The sequence below is a fragment of the Schistosoma haematobium genome, chromosome 6 (assembly GCF_000699445.3).
Source record: "Schistosoma haematobium chromosome 6, whole genome shotgun sequence".
Classification (NCBI taxonomy): domain Eukaryota; kingdom Metazoa; phylum Platyhelminthes; class Trematoda; order Strigeidida; family Schistosomatidae; genus Schistosoma; species Schistosoma haematobium.
Window position 1 is genome coordinate 16,955,479 of NC_067201.1, and position 14,166 is coordinate 16,969,644.

General features: G+C 36.5%; 1 protein-coding gene across 1 annotated transcript in view; it reads left to right on the forward strand.

Moving 5' to 3' along the window:
- Positions 1-12,443: 12,443 nt before the first annotated feature.
- The window catches only part of TRPM3 (Transient receptor putative cation channel sub M member 3), a gene marked incomplete at both ends in the record, with an annotated part of 101,375 nt that continues 99,652 nt past the window's right edge, over positions 12,444-14,166 (forward strand). The window contains one exon of the mRNA XM_051219466.1: positions 12,444-12,563. Within this exon, the coding sequence (XP_051065628.1) occupies positions 12,444-12,563 (120 nt within the window). The remainder of the gene's footprint in view (positions 12,564-14,166) is intronic.

Sequence of the window (14,166 nt, forward strand, 5' to 3'; positions counted from 1 at the left end):
TTTAAACAGGGGCTTGCAGACTGAACACAGTACTCAAGCTTAGTTTTCACTAAGGTTGTGTATAATGTAGTGAACATGGTAGTATTTGACTTCGCGAATGTCCGTCTTAAAGCGCAGAGGGTTCTAAACCCTTTAGCTGTGACCTCCCGGCAGTGGGCCGTGGTTTTAGAATCATGACTCACTGCCACCCCAAGGTCCTTGTGAGACCAGACCTCGGGTACAGGCACTTCCTCTATCCAGTACCTATTTAGCTTTGTATCCACCAAAGTGCATGTAGTCACACTTTGCCGCGTTTATAGGCATCACCACTCCTTAGACCAGTTAATCACTGTATTTAAGTCATCCTGAAGTGCGCATGCATCTGTGTCTACCGTTATTTCTCGCCAGATATTTACATCGTCAGTGTATAATAACATTGGGGTCTCTACGTTGGCGATCAGTTACGTACAGTATAAAAAGTAAAGAACTCAGGATAGAACCTTGCGTTACTCCACTAAGTACTGGTCTCCAGGTGAAGCACGTCCAATTTATTCTTATTTTCTGTTTACGACCTAATGGGAAATTCTTGAGCCATTTTAGAAGAGGTCCGGCAATACCAAGATTTTCTAGCTTCAACAGCAGTCTATTTATTGACACGTTGTCAAACGCTTTGTTAAAGTCTATGTAGACAACATCCACTGATTTTCCGTTGTCTAGAGCCTTTATCAATTGTTATCTTGCTGTAAGGAGGTTTGTTATGCAAGATAAAAAAATTTCTGAAACCATGTTGTTCGTTGTTTAACAAGTTGTTGGTTTCCACAAATGTCATTATGGTTTTTTTACTATACTTTCCAGCACTTTAACAGCGATATTAGTGAGGCTGACGGGTCTGTAGTCTGCTGGAAGTTGTCTTGGTCCAATTTTATGTATGGAAGTGACGATTTCATCCTTCCAGTCCATGAGTAGCACATCATGGTCAAGTGACATATTGAATATCACAGTCAATGGGACTGCAATATATTGGGCAATTGTCTCAGGATTTCCGAGTCAGGTTCACCCGGTCCTGTTCACTTTTCCATGTCTAAGGTGCTAAGAGCATTAATCACATCGTCTTGACCAAAGTCCAGTGTGAGCAGACGGTCTTTTAACTTTGTATTCAGGTCTAGTTCTTCGCCTAGAAGAGGATCCTGAGTAAAAACGGCCCTAATATATTTTGCAGTAGCCTCTGCTTTTTTCTGATCATCCTCTCACTTCAGATTCACTCCATACATCGGTATGCTTATTACCTGCCTCACTGATGCAGTCCACCTTCATGATTTCATTCAAATCCAGAGCTTGGCTCATGATAACGCTCTCTATTTCCTCGGAAGCGGAGTTCTGCTAATCTACTGCAGCCTGTTTATCTGAAAGCAATTTTCTAGCTATGTTCGGTAGCTCAATCGCAGAGACTTTGTAGAACAACCTGATTTGCACATCCAACATGACAATGGCTTGCGGCATCTTCTATATGCAGCCGGTGTGAGTCCGGTGCACACATTGTGATATCACTTTTTGCACTTCTCATAATGCATCCCATCAGCTATGAGAAAATAGCATTCACGTCTGCCACAATAATGTTTTACTTGTGTCACAAATTTGTTTTGTGATCTCGGAGCGAAAACTAACCAAGGGATAAAGTGTCTGTTGAGGCTTGACAGGTGATAGGCACGGAATACAAAAACAAGGGTTTACGTAAAACTGCACGTAGCAACGATAAATAATCCGACTTCAGTAGTTATAAAGAGACCTTAACACATATGGATACAAACAATACTGAAAGATAGACTCAACGAAGGGGAATAAAAACCAGTGCCCTTATTTATTTTGTATCTTTACAGGAAAAGTACAGATGATAAAGTTCCACAGAAAAGAAACAATACTCTTGGGGATTACTTTAACTGAGATAAATTCAACTAAAAATAAAACGGTAGTCGTGATGCGGAATTTAACGATCAATACTATGAAATATACTCAAAGGAAAAATACCACTGTCATTATTAAACAACGCGCTGTGGCCGAAAACTACTGGCTCGCAGTAGCTATTTGTAACAGGTTAAAGCTTTCGATTGCAGAGAAGAATGATTCCTATTTTAACCCCCTGAGAAAATAAAATTAGTACGTAACCTCATTTGATATTTATCCTCGAATCCATTTTGGTAATGCAATTTTTTCTATCCTCCTACAGATATACATTTTTCATATACCTATATCTACGAATGTACAGCTTAAGTAAATGATTTCGTCGAAAATAAAATCTTCCTCGCTGAATTCTCTTTTTCTTATTCAATGACACTATGGGTTATTTTAATTATCTGAAATGCTAAAAGCATTTATTAATAATACTGGTATTTAATGGACCCTTTATGTGACTCCATTTAGATCGTTTTCTGATTATTATTGAAATATACATCTCCGCTTCCCTTGTATATATTTTATCAACTTAATCCATGTTAGTGAGCAACGGAATTAAATAAGCCAAATATGAGAAAGGAATCTGAATACGTATGTTTCGTGCACTCATTGATTTGAACTGGAAATCAGAGGAACGAAATGACACGTAGTGGAAAAGGGGAGTAATCCAACTCAATTTAATCAAAAGTTACTCAGTATTGATATGCAGACCAAAAATAAGTTAGCGACATATGATGAGTAGGGTGAGCAATCAACATACATGCGTCATATAAAAATAGTCAAGGTTAATAAGCCAATAAGTTAAAAGATCAAAATGTCCGAAAACTTGAATAACACATGCGTGCAGCAGTGTATTTATGAACGATAACCAATGGGTCATGCTATGTGTGTTCACGAACTAGGACGGGATGTCAAAGGTCAAGTTATCATTATTTAAACAGCAATTTTACAATCAGTTATGATAATTGCACAAATTAGGAGAATTGATTAAAAAAATGCAAATAATAACAAAAACGCATTCTATTTGGGTCATGGGGATGACCAATAGGCAACCGATAAATATCTTTTTCCAATACCCAATATCTTTGTCATTAGGTTGCACAAACCAGTTGATTTCTTTACACTCGCTTCTCTTGTTTCCACACTGTCCAAGATATCATGTGGCTCAGAGAGAATAATCTCAAGCATTGGGGTCTATCCAGGTAAAATTTGTGTTTTATTTCTATCACCCACTTAGTTTTCTCTCTCCGTGCTTGGTCTAGGGACTTCGTCTCTTTTGAAGCGAGAGGGAGCAACAAAATTGTGCATTTTGAAGTGGAGTTGTGCGTACGTTTGAAAGAAAGTTAAAAGCAGCTGTAAGGTTTTTTCGCACAAAGTGAAGAGCTGAGTTTTTTGCCGCATCCCCATGTAGTTTGAGTTGGTGTCTAAGCTTCAAACGTTGCACACCATGGTGACACGAGCGGAGTTGTTTGAATTCTCGATACCTGGGGGTGTTTAGAATAACTTGGCGTCCACCATACAGTAGACTTTGGTTAGCGATAGACAATGCCAGAAGTCGTCGGAAATATTCCACTTAATCATTATCAGCTTTGTTTGGCCAACCGTCACCTACATCACTCGAGACCTGCTGGAGTTCATAGCTTGATAGCGTAGCATCCTGAACCACATTCGCCGTTACTGGCAAGGCCTCGATCGTATCAGCACTAACACGTTTTACTTCTGCTTCAGTCGACGCTGCCATTATGAAGCAATGATCGCCGGTATGCGTCCATAATGTGCTGAAATATGGCTGGGACTGACTTGATTCCAAACGATAGGCGAGTATATTGATAGAGACCTAGATGTGTAATAATGATAACTGATACTATAGATATTTCATCTGTATCTGTCTGTTAATATGCATCTGCAAGGTCAATCTTTGCACACAACCTGCCTCCGTCCCGTTTTGCAGAGAGATCATCTGGCGTGGGAAGTGGGTATTAGTGTGTTTCTAGGGAATGGTTTAGTCTTGCCAAAAAATCAACACACACTGGAATTGAATCATCAGTGGTGTCCATGTGGACTAGTTAAACGGTTCATGAACACCCCAAACTTCAAAATTGTCTAACTTGTTGTCAGCTACAGGGTTTGATACATTAGACACTTAGCATTTTGGTCAGAAACAAGATTTTGCATATGGTTCCAAACATGGTTTAGATTCGACCTTCGTACAACAACATAGATCATTCTGAAAAATACTGGAAAATTTCTGTCCCAGTTTGTTGAATGCTAAGGAATTGAATAGGATGCTTAAGATCAAATAGAATGAAATGGCTGGCAGAATATTTTTAATTCTATGATACAGTCCAAGCGCAATGGGTTGAAAGATTTATCAGTGATATAACACCTTGATTTGATTATTAGACCATCAAAATTTAACAGTGTATTTGGCAACTTCAGAAATTTTATTTGTGATGATTTCGGTGGTAGGATGAATGCTTGGTCAACCAAGTTTGCGGCACGTTTTGCGGGAAATTAAAGGAATTTAGGAAGCAGTGCTCAACTGCAAACTAATAGTACGGCCATTATCATTGATCTGAGTACATTTTATGCTCGGCTGCTCCACGTTTACGAAGCAGAATCCTCATCGTTGAAGAGTCATATGGTGCAAAATGAACCACGTTACAAGTATTTTTACATTGCTTGTGACACCTGCATCAGGATCAATTTGAGACGCGCCTAATGAACTTTTCAGTGATCTAGTAGCTAACTCTCTTCACCAGGACGACTTGGATGAATTTTCTTAATCTGAAGACTTTTGGATCACCATTTCGGTAATTTTCAATTGTGATATTTGGAATTCATTTTGCTGCTGTGCGAAATTGAATAAAACCGATCTACAGAAATGGATGTACTGAAGATCTATTTACTTTTGCGTTAAGTTGCTTTGTTGACGAAGTTTGCAGTAAACACTGAAAACTGCTTTGAATAGCTTACATATTCGGCTACCTAAAATTCGAATAAAAGCCTCACAACAGCCTGTGATTGATAAGGTTCTAAAACATTATGAAGAGATAAACTTATTTTACCTTGTACAGTGATATATATCTATATATATAAGTTTCTTCTACACCAAAAACTGTGATACTATGATCTCGCAGGAATTACAGGGTGGACGTATTACCACCACTTACTACTAGTATACTTCGTATACTGATGTCAAGTAGAAACACATTTCTGATTCTGATGTCTCTTCTCTATTCAGGTCTTCTTGAAGATAAGAGTTATTCGCAGATACTTTCATTTCCACTAAAATTGTAGGACCAACCCTGTTTAGCTTAGTCTAGGACTTGATGTTAGATAGTAAACTGATAAAATACAATAAGATGTCCTTTCACTACCGCAAAGAGGTTCAACCTCTCCAGCTCCTGCAGACAACTAACAACTGAAGAGAGCTTCAGAGAAGACCTGATTGTTTCGGTACTCTAGGTTGGACTGCATGCAAGTGTTATGATTTTTATGGGTTTAAGCACTTCCATGTGGCCTTTCAATGATGTGCAGACCATGAGATCTCGGATTTCTACCGTAGACGTGTAAGCCATTCGATAAGCTTAAGCGAAATCTGATCAAATTTATCCTGATATCCGTGAACACCAGCGAATTTAGATTAATAAGTTCTAAAAATTAAATTTTTTTAAGGTGTAACATTCTATTTTCCAAAACCTTTGTTTTCCACACATAGAATAATCAAAACATAGTTCTAGTCGTTTAAAAGTAATTCTGCTTTTATAAGAATAAAAACTTTTAACTTCAAGGGATCAGCGCTGTAAAAATCTAAATGACACAGTTTTACAACCATGATTTACTACGTTTTGTACATGAGCAAAGCCCATGGTTCCATCGTTTAACAGAAGATTAAATGAAGGGCATTTAGCTCTTGCTCTTTTCAAGAGCTCCAGTCCTTATTGTAATCGGTTTCGTTTGCAAAGCCTGTTGCAAGCGAATGACAGCCCAGGTTGTCTGCTGCATTTGTCACTATGTGTCCAAGTAGTTAAAACTCTAAGGTTTGTCTAACAATCTTCCCAGTTTTGACTTAATAAGTAGTCCATCTGGGAAGCAAAACATGGACTCAGCGTGACGTAGATGTCAGCCGCAGTGCTATTTCTTCTATGAACGGGATCAAAAGAACATAACTTGTTGATTTTAAAGACATTACAGGGGCAGACGGCATTGGATGAATCCGTGAAGGCGGTCCCAGAAGCCTTTGGATTTGCAGCTCGAGACATCTGACACTATTAGAGAGTTCTAGCTTCTTTTCGTGCTAGTATTATATCCGAAAGTCTCATTATGGACGACAGCCTTAACATCAACAATGCTTCATGTACAAACTTATAGTGTCCCAACAATATTTCATTCAGAGTTCACATTTTACAGGACATTCGACAGCGAGCAACATATTATTTAACCATTATTTTTTTAGAATGTTTCGCCCAGTAAGTTTCAGCTGTTTCTGAAGGCAGTGTTACGACAGAAGTTGATTGAAAAAGGATGCATATGGTCCATTAATATTGTTTTTAGATCACATTTGTACTCCGGTAGGGTTGAACATGAAAATCCTACTTTTTTCAGTTATCTTGAGAACTTATTGATGAAGAAAGAAAAATAGACCCTGACATTCAGGCAACGCGTACTACTACCACTACTGCTACTATTACTACAGAGCAACACGAGTGCTGTAGAAGCCACATAATAAAAATATATTTCTGCATGAGCAGGTACACGCCATTTTCTAGGCATGATCTACAAACTGAAAAATTCGTTGGCTCACAAAATGCTTCCCAACCTATTAAGTTTATAGTTGTTATAAAGTACACTCGTAGAGCGCTTGCTGCAAACTATGACTTTGAGGAGACACTTACGTCAATTTTGTTCCAGACGTCAGAAGTTCCATAGCTGTGCCCTCAGAACAAGACTCTGAAGAAAGAAGAAAGAGAAATAGAAGAGCAGCAAGGAACTTAGATATGGACGCCAAACGTTGCTTAAAACTTTGTAGTAGAACAGACAGAGGTAAAACAAACTAAATGAAATTCATATTAACTCCTACTAGAATAAAATGAAGTCAGAGGCTACATATAAGAGAATGTAGTAATAAAGCACAATCAGTTGTGGTGTTTAACAAAAAGACTAACATAAAGACCCTACTGAATATAAATTATGATGTAGGTCAACCCATCCTATTTTATTCTACTAATGAAACGAAATTCGCAAACAACGGTTATTCCTATAGGATTATATCGCAAAGCCCATAGCTGTTGGCAGTTATCTTAAATATTAATAAAAGTTTTGTGGTTATTATGATCTAAATTCATGAGAGACGAAAAGGTATACTCATTTGGTATGATAGTCGAACTGTTTGTCAAGTTTCATATCACTGCTTTCACGAAATGGTGTGAATTATGTCATGCGATGAACTCATACTACGGTATATCTTGATTTTATCAACACTGCGAGGAATTGTGCACGTGTGTCGATCACGCCATGCTCGGAAAAGTCGGTTTCTGTGTGGCATAACCAGGCTTCCATGTTGTCTGGCCAGAAGAGCATCAGTTGAAACGAAGGCGTGGACAAAGTCTCAAGTTTAAGTACTTTGGGTGTCTGTTCAGTCATGATGAAATATGAAGTACAAGAATGAACGAGGGAAAAAATATATATCGAAAAACACGAAAAAATGTCAGAATGTATAAAAAATTAAAATGTGGCAATGATATATAAAATCCCAAAAAGAAACAGAGTCACGTTTTACAATTTGGCGTATCAGATCACGTGAGGCTCGCCAATGGAGATGCCATAGGTATTCAGAGTTTGACAACGCTTTAACCAGTAACACCTAATATGAAGCGTACCCACCAAGTGAAATCAAAAAACAGAAGCGAGGAAGTTCGAAGATATATTTGATGGACTATCAGTATATTGAGAATCGTCTGATTTAATCTGGCTAGCGATTGCAGTAGATGTTCAGCACGGCGTTCCCACTCGTGATCTGGTGCGGATGCATGACCGAGCGCCTTCAGCTAGATGAGTCTATTAAAACTACTGTGGTCAGCATCCAATGTCGAAAACTTACAAGGCTATTTATTTTGGGGATTTAATTACCGCTACAGAATGATTACTTGAAGCGTCGTCTAACTAAATTTATAAATTCCTATTTATTTGATATGTTCAATAACCCGCTATCTCTACTAACGATAACGCTAAACTTATAACTAGGTTATTTTTGACTTCCATATAACCAGGGGTTCACTACTGTAGGATTCATTGTAGGTGTAAGATCCAAACTAAGGTTTGGACTGAAGAATAACTGTCTAGGTGGGTTAGATATGCGCTTTTGCCCGGTTGAAACCAAAAGAAAGTAATGGGGTCAAATGATGGCTCTAAACAAATCTGACAACCCAGCTACTCAACCAATAATCAAATCTAAATTACAATAACAATCACTACAAATAAACGTTGTACTATCCTGTCTGAATAGAACACGCAAAGGTTCGTTCAAAAGTTAATATTTAGTTGCTTTATAACAATTCCAATTCTGGAAAGGTTCTTCAATTCACAATCAAAAAATGCACAATTCCAGACAATACAAGCAACACAATCAAAAGGAGGAGCAAATTAATATGGCTGCCTCCAAGACTAAGTACCAAGTTAAGCATCATAAATGCAGTTCAGGAAGAAACACGGAAACTTATTTAAGGCGTAAAAAAATAAAATTTATAATAAAATACAAATATTCACAACTCAGATGAAATCAAAAAGACTAACAATATACAACCAAAGGAGTCAATAGAAACAAACTCCAAGTGCATACATGGAGGGGTTGTCACACAGAAAACACTCAAAATGGATCTTACAACCAGTATAAACTATTAGTGGTGTTACAAAACGCATAACTTCTTGAAAATATCGCAATGAGTGATACGAAGAGTGCTAGTAATTCTTAATGTACATAACTCATTCCACTGTAGCATGATAAGTTCAAACAAAGTCTGTAAACTTTCACCATGTGATTATCTGGCTTTCTACAGTCTTCATCTCCAGATGGTATTCTATATATCACGTTTTTTTGTGGATCAGTTATTTGAAAAACCACGCCACCTATCTTATTAAGCACCAAATTTCTTTTTAAAAATACTACATATAATTGAGTTACTAACTTGTTCGTACTTAATGCCCGATTGCTATGTCGATAAACAAAAAATCTGCCACAAATGCTCAGTGTGCAGCCTTTTACGACTTGACGTTTATCGGTTCCGTACTATTGTATGGCTTGCGCCTACCAGATATTTTCAGATTTCGACCATCCGAATAAGGGCGAAATCATTACGTAGACAATTTACGTGAGAAAACAAGCACATAACTAATCAAACAAGCCAAGTTTAACATAGCATCCCCGTTGACAGTTGCGCAGTTGTGAATTTGTGTTCATCAGACTAGGGCAATCTTGAGACTGAATAGTAGTAAAATTTGAAGGAAATTCAATACAGAAGCATATAAGTTAGCTTCCACAAGTTTCATTTAGGAATATCACGATGCTCGGAAAGGAATAAAATTGCACAACTACTAGGCGTTATGCCTATACTATTGTCATATACTAGTTATTCAGGCCTGGATATCATTGATAGTAATCTTTTTACGCCACTGTGCAAACCATGAGTGGGAGACGGGGTAATACAAAATATTGCAGATTCAGGGTGAGTTATTCTCAAAAAATATCATCTGGTGTTAAGCAAAGCATTATTAGACCATCTTTCAGCAAATATGCGAAGTAAAGTAAATGTCGCGTATCAGTGTTGACATGGCAGTTAGATCGATTAACGAATTATTAAAAGCTGGTTAGGACTGGTATTGGCAAGAACACCTATGAATTCATGGGATTTAATTCTACGTCAGAATTATTTCACTTATGTATGCTAATAAATCATCAGACCCAGTCCATTACAGTAGACTGGCAGTGTTCTGACTCCCTAATCTCCCAGATCATACGTCAAAGTCACATCAATATCAATAACTACTCGTCCTATCGTGGAAGAAAACAACTGAGTTGTCGATAGAATAATGGCTTCAACGCTAAGACTGAAAAGTTGTATAGAGAGCTCATGCATGCACAACCGAGCCATGCCGTCTCAGTTAAGTGTTATTGGCCTTTTAGAAGTGTTCGGTAGCCAATCCAAAACTCAGTTATTGTGTTCAACTTCAAGAATCATGTGGCTAAAAACCAGTGTTATTGCAATACCGTAACAAATAATAAAAAAGCAAACTAAGTGGTAGATTTGAAATCGATCGTGACTATACAGAACTACACAATAGACAGTTGTATCCACCGTTTATATACATATTATTCATCTTGAATTTGAGGCTGTTCTCCGTCAGGTGAACTGTGAAAATAAGGGAACGATGATTCGTATTTTAAGAGGGGCTTCGGAACGAAAATTCTTATGTTCTTAAAGTATAACAAAAAATCCCGAGCTCCCTAAAATAAATATGAAAAAAGCGTTTAAGAATACATGACTTCATAAAGATTTAACTAAGAATGAGCCGTTCATTGACCTTTTAACTTGGACGAAGTACCCTTTATGTGTTTTAACATGTCAGTAAGTGATACTCACCTTGCAGCATCTTCAAACCAATTAACATCTGACGCGCCGTCAGGAACCTGTTGATTGTAAGACTTTTATTCTAATATGCCCGTCCTCATATTTGATTATTCTCATTTATAAATCATGTGGGCTATAGGCTTTTGTTTACTCATTTGGTTATTAGGTATCTGTACTTGAATTCCTTACAAAATCGTTTAATCAACAGAATTTCAAAGGCTTACATATTTTCATTTAGTATGTTCTTTCCATAAACTACAAGCTACATGCCTGATTTATATTTTATGTCAATTGTGACCTAGATTTCCTGCAGTTTATTACACATTTTACGTATATTTCACTTTGTAACATGACTTGGAGAACAACGTTCATATAGAATAACTGTTTTGCGGACAACAATTTTTGAGTAATTTCCAGTTTCAAAGATACGCTGTACCAGCTCAAAATGAGCGTTCCATGTCTGTCTATTCTGTAGGTGTGCTGGACAGTATAATAACGATGTATTACTGATCCAGTCTAGTTTTTCAAGTTATTACTTAAGCGTTATAATTTCATATTTGAATTTTCTGTAAGCATTATATCCTCACAGTCTTTCTTTCTGAGCTAGTCGATGATGTTAAAGTCGGTTCATCTGTTAGTTTCAAGATTCGATGCCTCACATAAAACAGAACTGTGATTAGGACTAGTTTTTGATTAGTGAACACTTACCTTTTTCCCTGGAAAGTGACGAAAATTCCCGTAACTCTCCCCAAATGAATGTATCGGAAATTGATGCTAACTAAAAACAAATCGGTATTTGCATAAAGTTGTGTAAGTCAGTCTCCGTTACATGATTATTATGATCATCACTATCACTCAAGAAATAAGGCCTTCCCTGTCGAATCATTGATTTTCAATCGTACATATTGTTCACGGTTTTATATAAATACTTTATGCCGTTTTGTTACGTAAAAAATGGTCTCGCAATGAAACACTGTTAGTCGGAGTAATATTTCAAGAAAATATTAGTTCCTAAATATTTCAGGAAAATTGGTTTGATTTGAATCATGTGAAAGGGTTGATCCTGTATTTATGACACTTAAATGCCATCGGAAAGTCACAAACACTTTTTTGTTCTAAAAATGCATTCTCTGCGCCTAATAGTGACATTTATTGAGAAGATAACTCCAGATTCTTATGATAAGCCATAATAACTACAGGTCAGCCAACAACTTCATAACTTAAGTTATTTACAGAAATACCTAGGATATGCTGCCCCATGTTGTGAACTAGATGTGTTAGAAATATCAGCTGTTTAATCCAAGCTTATTAAATTTGAATGTTGATATACCTTTAAAAATGGAGGCTTATAAGTTCCATTGCTAGGATAATACTTGGAGAATACTGCAAAGTAGAATAAAATGGATTTCTTTTGTACACTTAGTTTGGTTAATTGTTAAAATGATGGTAACATCTGGTGTTCACAAATTCCCACTTTATGTTAGTTGAAATGCACTTCTGACTAGCGCTTTGTTTTGTTTAACATTTTATTTTGATGTATCCTATGTGTATTTACTCTCGTGGTTTTAACTTTTCCTGCAGGACAGCTGTTTCCCCGAAAGAACAGTTTGTGATCTACAGGACAAAAATTATTCAAAAGCGACTCGTAATACAACTATTCACGTTAAATGGGATATCTTACTCTTTCTATCGCCCATACCTTGGTCTGCATACGTCGGATTCCTGTTGGCAATAGTCCTGAAGTGGACCAGATGTATTTTTCACCTTCTGGATAAACGCTAGAATACTTGACTGAGTTGTTCTTAGGACGTTGTGATTATAGGATTATTACCACATATCCACCGTTTAAAGCTTTTGGGAGTATATGATTCAACGCATCAAATAACTATGGGCCGCAAGAGGCATACTGTTGGCAGCGTGTTCCGAAATAGGTCAGATAAATCGTCTCGGTCCTCAGGCACTTCTTCTTCCTCTTCTTCGTCTTCATCAAAATCTAGTATAAAGCCCGTGAGTTGTGTTTAATCTACCATGTTTTTCCTCCAGATGTTTTGTGAATAAATTATTTCTACAGTTGAATTCACGAGTCAATTTCAGCTAGACCACCAGTGAAAACCTGAAAGTAGTGGACAGCCGTTTCGTGCTATTATGAAACTTCTCAGCAGTGCGCATCCACGATTCCTCACGTTGTACATGGACCAAGGACCTTCGGTCTCACACACAAAGGCTCAACGTCTAGACCACTGACCGTGCATCCAATGATGTTAATGTTCAAATACAATCGATCCATGATCTCATGTGACCCTTCATCCATTATCTGAGGTGGACATTAACATCACTCACATTAAGAAAATAGCTTATATTCGGGCTGTATACGTTGCATAAATCTGGACGTGTTATGTTGAAATCCTAAATCAATCATTCTAATCCGGCTATAAAAATTAATTCCACGCATTTTATCTGTATTTCTTTCTGGATATTAGCAAATCATATGATGATTAGGAAACAATTAATGGTGATTTGTTAGACTATATTGCTGCCACGTTAAGTGACTCGTGGAGATGTTTTTAATTAATTTTTGTCACTGACCTTGATCATACATTTGGTGATCAGTTGTAAAATGACTTCATATTTCTGTACTTCGGTTTTGAAGCCAAAGTTTTTCTCTTAGTTTTTACATGAAAATGATACAGCATACAAACTATTATGATGAAATCCATATACGTACATACATACATACATACATACATACATACATACATACATACATAACTTTTGAACTTTTGGCTAACATTTGAAAAATGATAACAACCATGGTCTAAGTAGAGTAATTTAACTAACTTTCAGCTTTACAACAAATATATCTTATTTGTTATGTGACTTAGATAGGTATTATTATTATTACTACCATTATTATTATTATGGATGATATAATACTGATGGTGTGAAAATTATCATACATCATCCACCTTACCGTGAAACCAATTCCATTTATCTTATCTAAAAATGCAACTTACAATTGATCCATCTACATAATATGCATGATAAATATTTTCTACTTTAAACATTCATCACTTTTTCCAAAAGTATTTTCGTTTTGTATATATATATATATATATATATATATATATATATATATAAGACGATAGATTGAGAACATATATTCTAAATTAATGAAGTCAAAAGATCAATATGGCGGATTTTTGAACTGTTGATTATTTTATTCATTAAATCTGCTTTACTATTATAGTGATGCCAATTTTGTGATGAAAGCATTTTTCTGGTTAATTTCTATTCAAATGAAGTCGGTGATAATTGATAAAGTACCGAGCACGATTTTATATTGAGAAAATTAGCCATATTTCATGTCAGTACAGTGATAAGAAATCGAAGAAATGAAAGGTATAGAAGTTAGAATAGTATGTCTTGTAGTGGAAAACTGTTCTCAGGAAATATAGTTCAAAATGAATAAATTTAAGAGGTGACGAAAAACATGAAATAATATCTAAATACAAGATTTAGGAAAATATGGAAGGTTAATAGATCTTCACCAGTCACTAACCTTGAGCCATGTCACCGACTTTCTCGAACCATAAATTATGATTATGCGGTG